The 19,073-nt window shown below is 32.8% G+C and overlaps 1 protein-coding gene across 1 annotated transcript; it reads right to left on the bottom strand.

The window, feature by feature from the left end:
- Nucleotides 1–9,314: 9,314 nt before the first annotated feature.
- On the bottom strand, nucleotides 9,315–17,903 carry LOC107448711 (uncharacterized). The gene is made up of 5 exons (XM_071177957.1): nucleotides 17,760–17,903; nucleotides 14,841–17,435; nucleotides 13,979–14,171; nucleotides 10,818–10,982; nucleotides 9,315–9,642 (listed from the first exon to the last, which is right to left on the bottom strand). The coding sequence occupies exons 2-5, from the start codon at nucleotides 15,172–15,174 to the stop codon at nucleotides 9,456–9,458; spliced, it is 879 nt and encodes a 292-aa protein (XP_071034058.1). The 5' UTR covers nucleotides 15,175–17,435; nucleotides 17,760–17,903; the 3' UTR covers nucleotides 9,315–9,455.
- Between the last annotated feature and the right edge of the window lie 1,170 nt (nucleotides 17,904–19,073).

The raw sequence follows: 19,073 nt of genomic DNA, 5'->3' as shown, positions 1-19,073 counted from the left end.
GCCATATGACAAATAAAATGTCTTTCGCCTGTTTGATTCGAAAGGAATGGAGATAGTAATTACAGGAGAGGGTGACTCTCTCCCGCATTTCGTTTCTCAAAATAACCCCTCTTTTCACAACAGGAGAAAATCACACACGGAAAGAGAGTATTCCTCTTGGAACCCTGCAATTACAGAACACTCTGCAATCATCCCGCATCACAAGACAGGAATCATTATTATTGCATCTTCATTTCGATTTCTTTAAGGGGAGACTCTCTCTCCTGGTAATTAGCGAACGCTCACATATAACTATAGAGTGCTGAAATATACTATTCCTCATTCAAGTTTAAAAGATTTGGAGAGAAACATTTGTTTGTGATCTTTTGATGCACAGAGTTCATTAATTTTTATCAGGTTTTGGGAAATGCATACCTATTTTCTGATAGCTTTCATTTAGTACTTTCTTTTTAGCTCTTTTTTGTGTAAGTTTGTATCTTCTAATTTGAATTTCGACAATTTTCTGACAAATTCGTGGTGGCTCAGGGGATAGTGCACTCACCACCCAATGAAGTGAACCGGGTTCGAATCCCGGCGATGGCTGGTTGATACCAATTCCGCATCCGAATAGCACCGACCACTGTACTGACGTTAAATATCCTCAGAGGTTGACGGATCATGGGTTATAGTCCTCTTGCTGTCAGGTTAACCGTGGGAGATTCCCGTGGTCTTCCTCTCCATGTATCGTAAATGCGGGTTAATTCCATCAAAAAGTCCTCCGCGAGGCAAATTTCTTCCAATACTTAATCAGCAGTTCCCTTGTCTTTTGGATTGGGTTTAAAATTAGAAGGCTGAGTTGAACATCGGTAGCCGTAAATTGGGTCGGCTGTTCAGTGACGGATATAAAAACTTTCTGACAAGCTAGAGGACTCAAGTGTTTACTGGAGCTCTATGGTAGATGGTATCACGAATTTTCCTAAGTATGTATGGATATTCACGACTATATATATACATACATACTTAGGAAATATGGTTCCAGTAGCTTGGTCAGGACAGCCCTCCAAAGTGCGGACCCCCTAATGCTAATTTTACTTTTTTCGGCTATATCTCTGGAACGTTTTACGCAAATCGAAAAATATTTGCACACAACTATAAAATTCATTTATCCAAAGATAATTCCATGCAAAAAAATAACTTTCAGTCAATATTTATTATTTTTTATTACTTTATGTAATAATGCTCGAAAAATGTTTGAATTGTAATGCATAAAATTTTTTGAATCACTTTAAAGAATATAATTTTGCATGACAAAATACAAATATTGATAAAAAATCGTTCGAATAGTTAACGAGAACTGATAATTGATAATTTTAAATATTTGAAATTTAATTTCTCGGGAATTTTTTAACTGATTTCGCTCAAATTTTGCATTTTGCCATGTAAAATTATATTCTTGAAAATTGTATGCATTACAATTCAAACATTCTTGGTCCATCATTAAATAAAATAATAAAAAATAATAAATAGTTATTTTTTCCCTTTAGCAAAATTAAGCCTATCAGAGTAGAACAATGTAATGAAGTCTGCGTCTAGTAACATATTTTATTGAGAGATATTTATAGTTATTATAACTGAAGAAAATTAATTATTAAATAATTTTCTTCTGTTTTTTTTTTCATTAGTCTTTAATTTTTTTCATGTTTTCTCTATGTTTTTTAACTTGGTGAGTTCTATATGCTGGCAGCTTATGCGCAGTAAATTTAACTTATTGATTTTCTTAATTTTCTTCGTTTTTCTCTCTTTTTTCTTCTTTTTATCTTCTTTGTATATATGCTCTCACAGTCCCATTATGGAAAACTGTGATTATCTCTTTGAAACTCATAACTCCTACTCTTAATTTGCTTATTGGGCAAGATAGATTCAAAGTTAGAATCATCAAGTGATTTGCAAAAGAATGGATCCCCAGGTTCTGATGTCTGTTGGGACATTCATTATATTGTTCTCTGAAATTGGGACTCCTAACACCGGCCTTTTCCAATTTTGCACTTGACTGCTTCCCTTACATTACGAAGCACTTTCCCACCAAACACTTCTTCCTTTGACAAAGTAAGCCACGGCGCACTGAAGCCTTCAGGAAAGAACTATATACTAGCTTTACAGTCTCTGGCCAAATTATTAGATGCACTGTAAGATTCTATGCAAAATCTTAATTATCAGGTGCTATTATACAGCTTTATTGTCTCTACGCGACTGAAACCGGTTAGCACTTGTTTACGTGAGTGTATCAATTGGTTAACATTGTAATGTAATACGTTAAAAATAAATACAGATAGGAAGTATATGAGAAATCTCCATTATAAATTCCCATTACACGTATGTTTAAATATAAAAGTATCGCCTATAAACTCGTGCAAAACATTTAATTATTAAAAAAACAACAGTGCGTCTAATAATTTGACATAATTATTTCAATATATTAATATAATACCTCATATAATAAATATTCTAAATTTATGTAATATATCGTCTACTAATGTATCCAATCCTTGAATTTATATTATCCAATCGTCTAATCTAACCAATTGATACACTCACGTAAACAAGAGCTANCATTACGCAGCACTTTCCCACCAAACACTTCTTCCTTTGACAAAGTAAGCCACGGCGCACTGAAGCCTTAGGGAAAGAACTATATACTAGCTTTACAGTCTCTGGCCAAATTATTAGATGCGCTATAAGATTCTATGCAAAATCTTAATTATCAGGTGATATTATACAGCTTTATTGTCTCTACGCGACTGATACCGGTTAGCACTTGTTTACGTGAGTGTATCAATTGGTTAACATTGTAATGTAATACGTTAAAAATAAATACAGATAGGAAGTATATGAGAAATCTCCATTATAAATTCCCATTACACGTATGTTTAAATATAAAAGTATCGCCTATAAACTCGTGCAAAACATTTAATTATTAAAAAAACAACAGTGCGTCTAATAATTTGACATAATTATTTCAATATATTAATATAATACCTCATATAATAAATATTCTAAATTTATGTAATATATCGTCTACTAATGTATCCAATCCTTGAATTTATATTATCCAATCGTCTAATCTAACCAATTGATACACTCACGTAAACAAGAGCTAACCGGTTTTAGTCGCATAAAAACAATAAAGCTGTATATTATCACCTGATAATTAAGATTTTATGTAGAATCTTATAGTGCGTCTGATAATTTGACCAGAGACTGTATATACCAGTGTTTCCCAACCTTTTTTATGCCATGCCCCACCTAAGTCATTCTAAAATTCTTATTCCCCCCTATGTAACATATACATAATTTTTAATATTAAAAAATTGAATTATTCACTTAAGAAACTTAAATGGTAGGTTTTAAGAGGAAATCACTAGGAAATTGTTAACGAAACACAGTAAGTAAATTTTCAAAACATATAATGAAAAACTAAAATTCAAATAGTTTTAATAAAGATTTTTCTATAATAATTTAGTGAGATCCTTGCTGCACAGAGATTTTATGTTAGGTTCCAATTTGGTTAGCTTCAGTCTCAAGTATCCCCGTTGTGTTAATATCCAGACGATTTCTTTCTTTAGCAGTAAATCATTTACAGCACTAAATCTAAATTCAGCTAAATATGAAGATGGAAACAGCAGCAATAGTTTTCTTGCACATTTGGTTGAATTTGGGTATTTTATTTCTGTTTCCTCACAAAGCCACGTCATCATTTCCTTTATATTAAATAAAGTTTTAACTGACTTAACATTTTGCATTTCTGGGAGTTCTTCTTGATACTGCATATTTGATATATCAGACAAATCCACTAACTGTGGCTGCATCATCCATGTTGGAAATTCAATTTGTTTTAAATCATAGAATCTTTCTTTTAAATCAGCAGATGGAATTTTCAGATGATCGGCAATAGCAAGTAAAGCGGTATTATTTACTTCACATTTTGGGAGCCAGTGAAATTGTTCTAAGTTTTTGTTGTTGATATATATCTGACATAACTCAATAAGGGTAATGAAATCAAATATCTTCGCTTTTGCATCAACAAGAGTTTTATTTGTTCCTTGAAGATGCTTATTTTATATATTTAGTTTTTCAAAGATATCGGCTGAATAACTCAAATACTTTATCATCGACAGTTCTATAAATCTTTTCAAGCAGTTCCCTTTAGAGAGCCATATTACTTCAGTGTGAAGTAAGTCTCATATGGTCTGCATTTTGTTCTTCACAAAGTAGCTTGAAGAGAAGCTCACATTTGGCATTAGCTTTAATATCATTGATGCACTTTATTACTGAATGAAGTACTTCAGTTAGAACAGGCAAGATCTTTCGAGCTACCAAGTTTTCCCTATGAATAACACAATGCACGAGAATCATTTCTAGATTCTTATCTTTCATCAATTTTAAGCAGGCATTTTTCTTAGGAGCACCATCTGCAGCACAAGATGTTATGTATTTATTGGTATATTATTGACATCTATGAACTTTTTTAGCTTATTATATATATCGTAGGAGGTAGTGGTGCTTTCTAATCTTTTACAGAATAACATTTATTTAGCAAAATGCCCTTTACCAATATATCTTACGTACGTAATCAATACTGCCACACTGTATATCAAAGTTGATTCAGCCATTTGCACTGAGAATTTTCTTGTTTTCATCTTTTCAACACGTTGTTTTTCAATATCTTCACTCATTTCGTCTATTCTTCTGCTAACAGTATTGTTACTGAGTGGCATAGCTTTTACAGCTTTGTCATTTTTTTCAAGAACCGTTTTAAGAGATGCTGATATTGACGGGTTTTTTTTTAAATTCTCTCCTGTAGTATGATTTTTTCCAGATTTAGCGATGAATAAAAAAATTTGATAACTAGCCTCAAGAATACGATTATGAGTTGAAGTGTGAGCAGTAAATAGAGACTTTACTGTTGTCCTCTTTTCAAAATTTTTCTTTAAAGTCTAAAAGTCCACGTGGAGTCTGCTGCAGGGAGGTTAACTTGAGATGCCAAAACCCCATTTGATATTCTGGTCTCGTCAAAAGAATTTATAAAATTTATTGGCTACAATTATTTAAGAATTTGATTTTTTCTTTCAATTTTGGCACCGAAATCTAGCATTGCATTTAAATGGCCAGGAGCAAAAGGGTTAAACTCGTGTCGAGTCCATTTTCGAATTGCCCCCCTTAACAACCAAATTGCCCCCCAGTGGGGCGGGGGCCCCACGTTGGGAAACACTGGTATATACTGTCTGATGTACACAGCTAAAGCGTTAACAATATTTTATTTAGATGTTAAAATGCGTAACTGTGCTGACAAAGTTGAAGTTATAATAGTATGTATAATCTTTTCTCTTGGACTGAAAGCATTATTTTATCAGCCCCTAAAATCATCACTTGTTAATCGTCCTATTATTTGATAATTCATTTTAAGGGAAAGGGGTGTAATAGTCTGCAAGGATATGTTGTTAGAATCATAAGGACAAATGAAGTAAAAAAACTATTCATATAAAACCTATACAAATTATTCATAAAAGAAAACTATTTATTTAAAACCGATCATTATTGAGATCAATTAAAACAATGAAGGGATAAAAATAATTTATAACTAATTTAATCACGTTGTGAAAACGAGAGGCGATGTTCTAAGCTTGCTAGACAAATAAAGTGATTTTGGTATAGAACTAGGCTTTTGCCGAAGGTCTAGAAAAATGTTCTAAAAAAGAATTGCTCAAAGTTTGCAAAAGACTTTTCTCAAATATATAAATCCGAATTTTCTTGGAAATAATTAAAATTTAGAGTATACAGTTAAAATTTCATACGTGCTTCGCTTGCGTTTTTATTTTTTCAAGGATTGTAAACATTTTCAATGGCTGGTCATTGCCCTGTATGTTTTGGAATATGTGTTCGATTTTGAGCACTGTTGTTTCTAATGTCACTCACCAATATCAGCAAGACTGCTTGGTGACACCAAGCGAATTTTAGGCAGAGGGTGCGTTTTTTTTCTCGGTGATTGTTATATGGCCAAGAATACGAACTTCAACCTCACACTCGTCGCAGCCCGTTTATAGGGCGGGCCCACTCATACATCCATTCATTCATCCACAGATTGCTATTTTGACCTGAACCGCAGATTTCTAATTCAGTTCCCCCAGAGGTTTAATTTGTTACGGGAACATAGAGGATTTTGTGATCCTACAGATTTAACGTGCGCCAATCACCATTTACTACAAGTGGAGTTTTCAACCGGGGGGAATCGAACTCATGACCTCTTGGACATAGGCCCAACGCCCTACCAACCAAGATTTTATGGCCTTATTTTGAACAATAAAAATAGAAAATATCAATGCAATTTTAGCGATGAACTTCAACAATTGTAATTGTAGTTAAGGGGACAAGAGCCCTCGCTTTCTTGTGAGGTGACCTCGGTTTAAATTCCGGTCGTGGTTGATGAATCGTGTACTCAGTGAATTGACACGTCTTCTCACTGATCCCTGTGCCAAAAAAAAGTATTTCCAGAAATAGGCGAATCGTGGGTTAAACTTCTCTTGCCGCTGGATAACATGGGAAATTTTTATAGTAACGCCTTGTCTAGGTAGTTTCAGGCATAAATTCCACCGTGAAAAGCCAGTTTGTCCAGACCAGGATTGCGCTTGTCTTTTGGGTTGGGTTCAAAACGACAAGGCTACGGAATTGAGGATTGATGTTTCGAATTTGATATGGATCAGCTGTTCAGCGCAGGTTATTAAATAAAATTAATTTCACATGAACAGCCTAAATCAGATACAGATCATCTCTTTAACATAAGTAATAAAATAAAATAAATACAGTTAAATTATTATAATCGAATGAAAATGTTTTTACACTTCTTCCTCTTTAACCCTTACCTATTTACATAAAATTCCAATTATTCAAACACCCGCTAATAATTCCCAGTTCAATACAATAAGGCCGAAAAATTCTTAAAAATCTTCTCTTAATATCTTAAAACACATCACGCACATTTTTTAAAATCTTTATTGAAAAGGAATTCATTTTACCAAACGCTTTAAAAAGATTTTCCAAGAAAAAAAAATCACTTCATTTTCTTAATCTTGTCGTATAGGAATCTAATTTTCCGCCCATTTGTCGCAATGATTGAAATTTTGGAAATACCACCTTTTGCGCCACTCTCTAGTAGAGAGGGGGGGGGGTGTACAAAAAAAACTTCAGCATAAACAATATATGTGCACCCCCCCTTCTCTATCAATTATTGGAATCGGAGCGAAAATAAATTTCAACTTTCCAGTCAATTAGCGGGGAAATATTATTATTCTATCCGGCCGGACGGAAGATTAATTAGTATTTATTGCTGCTGCAAAGCACCCCCCCTACCTCACTTCTCGATCAATGAGGTTGCTATAGAGGACATAGAGAGAGGGAGAGCAATTAGTGTTCATTAAATTTATTACCATAATCATTTCTCAACACGCCTGGACGTGTCGTTTTTTGACCCTTTCTCACTTCTTTTCGGATTTCACCCAGGGTGAAGAACAATTCCTCTTCACTTTATTTCTTTAAAAAGAAAAAAAATCCAACTTTTGTAGTTCTTTAGCATAATTTTTCTTTGGGTGTTTAATTTCTCCTACTTGAAATCGGGAGGGGGGGAGGAGTATTAATTATTTCGTCTGCAAAATATTGAATTGTTATTGTTTGGAAAAGAGGGTAGGGATGTTATTCTCGTTGAACTTGACAAGTCTAGAAACGTCCAACTTGTTATTTCACATACAGAGATCTTAATTTCGTTGGCTTGTGATTAAAAAAACAATTAGCAAAAATTTAATAACTAAAAAAATTTGATACGTGATCTACTAAAATGTGGAAACTCTTTAATACCTCAAAAAATATGCATCGAAACATACATACACCCAGATCAAATATACAGATTGAAATATAAAAATATCCGTTTTTGATATTTTGAAAAACCGAACTAATCGACCTCGACTATTCCTTAATACGGCAAAGTTCAATGTGGTGGTGTTGAGTTTTGGGTTGTTAGTTAGGTTTCTACAAAACATCAAATACTATAACTATTTCTAGTTTTTCGATCTGAAATGTATTTCTCGAGATGTCTCGAATTTAAACAATTTTAATCCATTTTCACTTTTGCTATAATATCATCATTAGTAAACTAAAGTACAAGGACCTACTAGACAAAGTGAAATATTTTTTTTGGAAAATCCATAACAGCAATAAAAAGTGGATTCTTATTTTAGTTGCATACATTCAAATGCCAACATCAACATGCATTCAACATAAAGTTACATATATTCAACTGCCAGAGTATATGATGAATCTATCATCATCTTCAATGATTATTAATTCACTGCTGGATGGAAGTCGTCAAACTATTTAAAAAAAATGTCGATCAAATGTTTTTCAATTAATGCCTAGTGCATTATAATTTTTTTTAAAAATTTCTTTGGGCAAGACTGAAAGATAACTACGGCAATAAATGCAAAGAACCATTTAGATAACAAACTTGAGAGAAAAAAAAAGCATAGAAAACAAGAGAAACAGTTGTAGCGATAGTCTATAAATCGAAAAGGCCTCCCAGTAGCTGTCCACAAGATAACGTTTGGTTACTCAAGAAAGAATGAGATGGTCATCTATGACTTGTCTCAGATTACAGAGACAACAGATAAGACTTGTAACTATGCGGAAATGGTGGTGTTTCGGGAGACAGTCATGGCCACTGGCGACGCAAAACATGTCCACCATTTTATGTCCTGGTCATTTTGAGACAGATAATTTAAATTGTCTAAAGAGTTATTTTTGCAAAAAAGATGTACTGTAAGATATACTGGAGGGACATGTTTGCAGGCACTCTTTTTAGCCATCTCATTGTCATGGATTCCACAATGTTCAAGTATCCACTGCCCTTTTTGCATACAGTGATCATTTAAAATTTATTTGATCATTTTGTTTGAGGTCGGTTTTTCGTCGTTTGATATTACGAAGACGTACTTGACTACCGGTAAGGCTTTAGCAATGTTGAGCGCTGTATTCATAAAATTTACCACGTGTGTGTATGGACAAGAAATTCATAGATATGCTTACAAAAAAAAGGTAACGGTGACTCACTTCGAGGTGCTCAGTGTTCGATAAGTGAAATCCGAACAATTTTTATTTCTGTGACATGAACCCCAAATGTTTTTTTTATTTTTGTGATAATTGTCTGTCGGAGTGTACAAAACTTCAGTGGAGATTTTACAGCAAAATTATCATAACGTACATGGCACGTATTTTCAGTGCGAAAGGTACAAATCAAAACTATAACAAATCAACGATAACAAATCAAAACTATTTAATTTTTATGACATGGCTAATTTTATTCAGATAAATCAATCTAGTATATGATTTTGAATTCAGAATGATTTTTTTAATCAAATCTGATTGCAAAGCGGTTATTGTAGATTTGAAGAGAGAGGTTGGCATTTGCAATTGGTTGAATCTGTCCCGGGGCAATTTCCTGGACAGCATGTGACAGTACCTACCAGGTCATATCCTTTCAACTTGCAATCTGTTGTTAACTGTGGTTGTTTTGGGCAGCAGCACACTTGTGGGACCTCAATAAAACAATCACACGCAGGTCTAAAAATAGAGAGGGAAAATAATTAGAAGAGCCATCATAGGGATAGTTTCCAAACATTATGGCACTTCGTTTGGCACTTATATAAATGAATGCATGTGTTAAAATAAAGGGTAATACGGAAAAAAAGACGTAAAGACATAAGGAAAAAATAAAAATTGCAAATGATTTGAGCTTGATATAATGTTTTTCAGTGGCTGTTTCTTTTGTGATTTTTGTTTTTGTATTTACTTCCGGATTCTTATTTATTTTATTCTTTTTTAGTATGCTTACATTATCAGAGCGAATTTTAAGAATTTTTTAAGCATAATGAGTGACTTCCTTTCTGTTTTTTCCGATGCAATTTTTCCTAATGTTATGTATTTTACTTTGATCTACAGAATAAAGGGGAAAGTTACCAAATATGTTCAAATTTTAAACTTAAATATTACACAATTCATAATAAACATTTAGAATGTAATAAATTGCGTGCTATTATGACAAATTAGCCATCGTGAGTAAAAATGAATGCATTAGATAACTGTTGATGAAAGGTCTCATTTTGGCAATCTCAATTTCTTATTTGTTTCCGATTATTAGATAATTCAAAAGTACTAATTGTACTCATACTACTTTAATGCAGACACAAATGCATCGACAGAAACTGAAAATATTCCAGTATTTATCCCTTTGACAGAGAATTTTTATCCAACATATTTTTTTTAATACTTTTATAATTATTTTGTATTAGTTAAGGTGACAATAAGAGAGAAAGATATTGTTTCTGTGTTAAAGGTAAATTCTTCTAAACACGGCTAACTTCCAAACAATAATTTTTTTTTTAAATGTGCACTTAATAGCAGTTATTTAAGTAATAAAGACAGTTAAGCATCCTTGAAATTTCTTTAATTTACAAAATCAATTTCTATTAAGTTTTTGAATATGAATTTAAAAAAAATTCAAACTACTTTTTTTTCTATTTTCTATTTCAGTACAAATATAATTCCGGTAATCTAACATTTTTTCAGTTACTCTTAAACTGTTTTTTATAATTAAATAATACCAAAATATATTTTTTCCTCTAATTAAATTGTCAGAAAAAATTACATAAGGGACCGTCCCATCTGCGTCAAAAAAATCCCTGCGTGCCCATCAGGGTTAAGTATATCCAATAGTATTTCTTTTATTATTATCTTACTTGGAACTTATTTCTTCTTCTGGAACAGAGTACTCAGGTTCCTTGGTCTTGCTTACACAGGGTGGTGGAGGGTAGAAATCATTTTGGTAAGTAGACTTCTTTATACTGGGCACTTGCAAACTTTTCCACCTGTCACTCAGTAGAGGATGCCACGGGGGAAGTTCCCTAATAACAGGAATCCATTTATCAATACTTTAAAAGATACATTAGGCACAAATATTTTTAAAAAAAATATATGAAATTTCTAAACTATGTAGTGTGTATATTACTACAAAAATACAATACCAATTTACTAGTATATAAGACATGTTAACTCGATTCTAGTTTGGGCTACCTTTTCATAAATGAAAGTTGACATGGTCGATAACTACTCTCCCCACATTGGTAACCTTCGGAAGTGATGTGAACACGCTTACCTTGACAGAAACTCCCACTTCTATTTGAACACGCCAACTTCGATGGATGATCCGCATTGAACAGTTGACTTGCTACTTGTGACTTCGACATTATCCACCTCCTCTCACTGTTGCTACTCAATTTCGATCGCACACAACGTATACACACGACTGCTAACGCCAACACAGGAGCGACAACGAACGTGAACTTAATACAGCTCTCACAATCCGCACTCAAAAGTACGGTGATCTTAATGCAGCTCTCCCGGCTTCTCACAGAACAGCAATGAATCAACTAGTGGTATTCGTTCATCGAATTCTATCCCAGATATAGTTCTGGTGGGAGAGTACTGTAGTGTGTTTACCTCTACAAAAATACATTTTCAATTCACTACTATATAAGACATGTTAACTCGATTCTATGTTGGGGTACATTTTCATAGATGAAGGTTGACATGGTTGATGTGACTCTCCGCACAACTATAATAAATTTATAACTTTCTGAAGTAGACTTTGATTATTATAATAGCATCACAACAAGAATCGGTTTGTTTTGGAAGGTTAAGGAAAAGTGCGATAAATTCAACCAACTATGAGCCATAAAGTTTCTACTGTTGAAAAAAGGTTTTTAACACATCGAAATGCAAATAAATAGTCGCATGGATAGTTGCAAATAGTTTGCTACCTACCTTATTGCGCAATCTTTTAATTCTTTGTTTGGATTTTGATAGATTGGAAAACATTTTTTCAGCGTTTTAAACTTTATCGCTTACGCCTGGTTTAATTGAACTCACTTTCCTCTAACAAGGGAAACTAGGGAAGTGTGACTCGCCAATTTTGAAATAAATTAGTGGGATGTATGCCTTATGAGGAATAATTTTAGGGGGCAACATTCGTTTCGGCCCATAGAATGTCCTGTGAGAGATAAAAAATAATTCAATAGATAGAAAAATCGGTATTTTATTACTTCAATGCAGACTATTAGTTATTGTAATTGTCTCATACTCCAATTAATTTTTTGGTACATTCACGTACTATATAATGCATATTTATTGTCAAAATTGATTTCGAAAATTTTATATATCTGTAGTTTTTCAGAAAAACCTGTTAGGTTAATTTAAAAAAAAAAATTTACATCAAATTTTTTAACTTTTTTTTCCAAAAAACTTTCCAAATTAATTGGAGTATGTAATTGCAAATCAATTAATTAATTAATAATTAATTAACAATTAATTAATAATTAATTAATTTTTTGATTAATTTATTAATTAGCAAATTAATTCCAAATTAATTGGATTATGAGACAATTACAATAACTAATAGTCTGCATTGAAGTAATAAAATACCGATTTTTCTATATATTGAATTATTTTTTATCTCTCACAGGACCTTCTATGGGCCGAAACGAATGTTGCCCCCTAAAATTATTCCTCATAAGGCATACATCCCACTAATTTATTTCAAAATTGGCGAGTCACACTTCCCTAGTGTCCCTTGTAAGTATTAAATAATAAACACCAATGGAGGGGAAACAAAGTTTGTCATTAATGATTTCTTCAGGTGGTATAGCGTTCTTATTGATAAGTCCTTAGTTTTTCCTTTTTTCCTATTACAGTTAAGTGAGTAAAATTGCTGAAATTTTTATTTGATTGAAAAATTAGCCCTTTTGTTTCGAAAATGACTATATTTTTATTAAAATATATTTTGGTAGCTGAATTAATAATTTTGTGAAAAGCGTAGTATCTGTGAATATATAAACATTTTTTTCTCCAACAAATGAAATGTTTGTTAGCTGCATTCGATGAATTTTCTACACAAAGTAACATAATACGAAAGGATGCTGAAAGGAACATAATACGAGTAATTTAAATTTATTTAAATACGTTTGTAAATTTTAGTAAATTACGTTAGTTTATAAGAATGGAAATCACAAATAACACTTTGAGATCCCCTACTTTGATACGGCATTTTTGAATCATAAATTTTTGCAACACTGTATCCAATGATTTTAACTCAGCCTATCTCGAAGCTTATCGTAAATTGTACCATTCGGTTTTGCCCAATGACAAGAACCTGATTTTATCTCACAAAGCAATTTGGCAAATAAAAAAAGACTAGGAATATTTTTAGTGTGATCCAGGACGTGCTTTTATAAGTTAAAGTAATAACTATAAGAGACGTTATCAAATATTGTAATATTGGTAAACCTGGCGTCGTGGGAATTCTTGCCAGAATGAGTTATTAGAATCTCTCTATTCGGGATCGAATCAGTATTTGGCGAGAAAAACACGATCATAATTTGGCAAACATTTTTATCAATGTGAATCAGTTTTGGGGCCCCATGTGAAACTGTACCGATTTCTTTGTGACAAAGATTCTCTGTATACATATGATATTAAGGATGTTTTATAAAATTGCCATAATTTTAAAGAATCTTTCTGTGAAATCGAAACCGTTGTAAGAGATCGAAAAAGTTAATCATAACTGTTAAGACACGTTTTGTACAATTCTACTTAGCTTTAATTATGAAAACTACTGTTAATTATGAAAATGGCGCAAAATATCAAAATGCAGAAAAGCAAGTGTTCTATGTGAATTAAGTGTTCTATTATTTTAAAACATTTAAACTGTGGTTGTTTTTTTTATTTTCTTACTGTGATATCTTCAAAGAACACCCTAGAAGGCGGTTTTTTTACCAAACAGCTTATATGAGTGACACAAAAACTCTCGTGTCGTATTGTTCTTATGAATAGAATGTGCCTTTACTTCTTGGGTATTGGCTTCCATGTGAAATCTCTCTTATGGACAGATTGGCCTTCGAATTTCGGTTCTGGCAAACTATAGAATAGAACTGCATCCACTTTCTTTACTTCTTCTTGGCAACAGCAGAGGCAAACTCTGTCCTTCTCTGGGGGATATTCTCTTTCCTCCTCTCTCTCATCAGCTGTAATTCTATCTGCTGAAAAAAAGAATATTATTTAGAGAAGAATATTATTTAAATGGAGGTTAATGTGTAACATTTATGCAGAGCTAAAAAAATGTAAATGGTAATAAATATTTATCTTCTTATAGTCAATAACACAAGTAATTATACTAAGCGATCAACATTATCTGCAATACATTTTATAATTATAACTGTAATCAAGATTATCAGAAATATACTTTACGATTATTATCGTAATCAAGATGATTAATCATAATTATTATTCATAATTTAAGATTATAATTCTAGTTATGATTAAAACTCATACTGGAGGACGATTATAAGTAACGATGATCCACTTTTACCTATAAAAATAACAATGATCCACTTTTTTTAAAATTAGTGTTATATAAGGTTATGAAATGTAAATGGACTTAAAGTATTTATTCTTTCAAAACTATTGTATATATTACAATAAGAAATGCACAGAATCGAATAAAAATAACGTTTAACAAAGTTATGCGAATACTGGAGATTACAAATTTTGTAAAAAGCTAAGTAAGAAGTTTTAGTTTTACAGCAAACAAATAAATAAATAAATAAAAAAATAAAGGAATAAAATAAATAAAAGTGTTGATAGTTTTTTCCCCAGTTTGACGGTATTTTGCGTTAACGATTTATTTTAAAGAAAACTTTCTGGCTTACTTGTGACGCAGCATCCTTTACAGCAGCAATAATTCTTTGCTAGCTCACTAGGAATGCAAACTCTACATCTGTACATATTCTCATCTGCAGAAACTTGTGGCTCACTTGGAAAACAATATCCTTTGCTTTCAATACTGACACAGCATCCTTTATTCTCATTACTGACACAGCATCCTTCCCCTTGATTACTCACAAAGCATCCTTTACTTTCGTTACTTAAACAGCATCCTTTACTTTCGTTACTTATACAGCATTCTTTATTTTCGTTACTGAGACAGCATCCTTCACCTTCGTTACCGACACAGCATCCTTTACAATTACAGAAATTCTCCATTTCATAGACGTTTTTATCTCTTTTTTCTCCGTCCTGGTTATATTTCAACAATATTCGTCCTTTAAATGAATAGAGAAAAATACTAAAATAGAAATAACGATTGCATTCGTCAGGTTTTTTTAACAGGCTAAATTTACTTCTAGTTCTTAACTCACGAGGTTCAGCCAAAGATTTGAAGATTTTCGAGCTCTTTTGCCTATAAATCTAATAGTCTCTGCTCATCATATGAAATGGGGCTTTTTCTTATACCTTTAGTTTTTAAAGTCTTGAAAATAGCGCAATTTATGAATCACATATAATGCCGTTTTTTTTACGTGTAGTAAAAACAGAATTAAATAACGCTACTAAGAATATGGTTTAGCAATGAATGAATTGTCACAGAATAGTTATAAGAGTTATTGTATTTCTTACTATGGATACAAATCTAATGATGGTGTCGCTGTTTTCCGTTGTTGTCCGTGCATTTTTATTGGTACGAAAATCACGTCGTAGGATCCAGTTTTCCCTCACTCATTTCCATATTGTTTTGGTTGTCATCAGCATGAAATTATTAAAAGTCATAAAAGTATTTCCCTAATTTAAAGTTATTTTCCAGTACTGCTATTATTACGCTTTTAATTCAAGAGTTTAAAACTAAGAGAATTGTTTTTTTAAAATTATAATGTAATTCTGCTCTACATTTTAAGATAAAATTATTTAGAAAGGTAGTCTTATCCTATTAACCATTTTACAATTATTATATTTGTGCAAATAACATTATTCTGTCATAAATTACTATTAAAGAGAACAGTAAAATGATTTAGAACTTAACGATCAGCTTCATGTACAATGAGATGCAAACAAAAATAGTATTTAATATATACCCAAATATTAAATTATATAAGCGAAAATATTAATTTAAATGTGTGAACTCATGAAATTTGTTTAAACAATACAATGTTATAACAATAAATGTTATTTTACAAAATTATTGCTGTGAAAAATTACTTCTGTTCGCCAAAAGATCTAAATATTTATAATACTAATAGATAATATAATAATAGATTGGTAGGGAACATGGGGCTTAACCCCTTAGTATAGTAATAATTAAACCTATATGCTTACTTACTATGTAACTTGCTTTAGTAACCATGTAACTTGTTCCAAAAAGAGATGGTCTCTTTCAATTAATAATTAGGAAGAGAGAAAACGATAACTTGTCACAATCTTAGGCGTAGATATTAAAATGATTCCACTATTTTTGTTTAGTTTATCTAAAGAGAGCAACCAAATGGCTCCATGATTATACTTGCGATTTCCATTTATATTTTGACTCCAATGGATAAGATACGTGATCCTAGAACATATTAGCAAAGTATTCTCTTGCTCAATTTATCTTCCAATTGGATAATTGTAAGTGACGTCACGCTTTCGACACAAGCGTCACTCGCAGGTATCCGATTAAATCTGATCCAAAAACTGATTCAGTGGGAAAAACTCTATAAAGTTAACATGCCATGTGCAACCACGTGATTAAACACATGCAATCTGTTACAAGTACACAATTTTGATGATAATATTGGTATTAGAAATACATTTTGGACATTTATTATAACATTTTTATTTACTATTTTTGGGTGTGTAACGACAGAATATTGCCATTTTGTCGCCAAATAAATATGTATTTGATCAAAATTGTGACACTCAAAACTAACTAGATCATTTAAATTTTTATTGGAGCTCTGGAAGTTGCTGCACTATTATCGCCAAATGGAATTTACAGTCAATTGAAATTTTAACCAATTTGAGATAAGCTAGGGCAAGGGCACTGTAATTTTAACTGAAACTCTATTCTGGATAACATTATAAGTTTCAATCGTTTCTTGATTGCCTAGAACAGGTTTTTTCGTCAATCAAAGTTCTAACCATTTTCTGATCACTTAAAATGCTGAAATTGTTACTGACCCTATATTAAGGTTCGAAGATTTTTGACTAGATATAACGATCAAATTTCATATGGAATTCAATATACAGGGTGTTTCATATTGAAGAAAACAAAAAGAAAACATGATTGATAACGTTATAATTAATTTATTTAGAAAATTCAAATTTAGTTCAAAACTACATTTATTCAAGTTTCTACAGGTGTTCAATATGTGCCCCTCCGGAGACACGGCAAATGTCTACACGGTAATCAAGTTCCTGCCACACTCGTGATAGCATATCCCCTTTGATGGAGTTCAACACCGCAGTTATCCGTGAGGAAGTGGAGGCACAAACACCTTGTCCTTAACGAAACCCCAGAGAAAAAAAATCACAGGGCGTTAGATCTGGTGATCTCGGCGGCCAATGAAGACATGTCAAATCCTGTGGCCNTGATTGTAAACGTTATAATTAATTTATTTAGAAAATTCAAATTTAGTTCAAAACTACATTTATTCAAGTTTCTACAGGTGTTCAATATGTGCCCCTCCGGTGACACGGCAAATGTCTACACGGTAATAAAGTTCCTGCTACACTCGTGATAGCATATCCCCTGTGATGGAGTTCAACACCGCAGTTATCCGCTGCTGCAGTTATCCGTGAGGAAGTGGAGGCACAAACACCTTGTCCTTAACGAAACCCCAGAGAAAAAAATCACAGGGCGTTAGATTTGGTGATCTCTGCGGCCAATGAAGACATGTTAAATTCTGTGGCCCAGTACGGCCAATCCAGCGATGGGGTAGACGTTCGTTCAGGAACTAAAGTACGTTGTTATTTCAATGTGGGGGAGCACCATCTTGCTGCAAAATTAAATCAGGAACAGCTAGTGGTGCAACCACTCAGAGAGCATGTTTTGGTAAAAGTCCCCATTAATGGATTTTTCTGCAAAGAAAAATGGACCAAAAACACAACTGTTTGATAAAGCGCAGAAAACTTTCACCTTGGGAGAATCATGCTGATGTTCTAATGTTACATGGGCATTTTCCGTGCCCCGCAAATTATGGCGATTAACTTTGCCACTTAAGTGGAACGTGACCTTCTTTCGGTAAACACCAGTGTGTTCTCGAAACCATTCATGTCGAGCTTTCCATGAAATTTCACACAGAAATTCTTACGCAACGGTTTGTCAGTAGGTTTTAAAGCCTGGACCATCTGATATCTGTACGGCTTGAATTGGAGACGCTTCCGTAAAACACGCCACACCGTTGTGTAAGGGACAGCCAGTTGTGCACGTCGCGTTGATTTTGAGGGACTCCGTAAAAACGAATTCTTTCAACCACTTCGGGTTTTGTTTCTTTTCGTCCTGGGCTTTTGTTCTTGCATAAGAAGGTGGTATCCTGGAACTGCTTCACCCACCTGCTTATGTTATGCCGATGCAGAGGTTCTTAACGAAATTTCGTGCGAAAATGTCTTTGCACAACAGTTACCGAGGAGATTTTGGCATATTCGAAAACGCAATACGCTTTCTCCTGCATGAACGACATTTTGTTTAACAGCGCCTCTAGCGGCGAGTTATTCGATGATTTTTCCCTGTTGTTAAATAAAACTTGTATAATTGTAGTTGCAGTTGTAGTCGGCTGAATAAATCCATTACGGCAGTTACACTGCGCTATTCTTTTTGTCCCATTCGATGTAAAAGAAAATGTCACCATATTATTATAGGGAAACTTTAATGGTCACCATCTGACACAAGGCGACTAAATACAGCCTTTGGCGACTGACAGTTGATTTTTAATAGCTGACCGATTGCCAATTTTTGATAAATATTTTATATTATCCTGATTTTTTATTTTTATTTTTACGCTTGTTCTTTTTTAAAATATTTTATTATTCTTAAAAATGAACGTTGCATTGCTTCCAAAGAAATACCTAACATTGTTAATATCAGCAGTTTTCGTGTATGTTTAAAATTCTCAATTTTTGAAAAAGTGGTCACT

This window comes from Parasteatoda tepidariorum, chromosome 2, assembly GCF_043381705.1.
Source record: "Parasteatoda tepidariorum isolate YZ-2023 chromosome 2, CAS_Ptep_4.0, whole genome shotgun sequence".
Lineage (NCBI taxonomy): Eukaryota > Metazoa > Arthropoda > Arachnida > Araneae > Theridiidae > Parasteatoda > Parasteatoda tepidariorum.
Note: the sequence above shows the minus strand (reverse complement) of the source record. Positions and strands in the feature narration are given on the sequence as shown.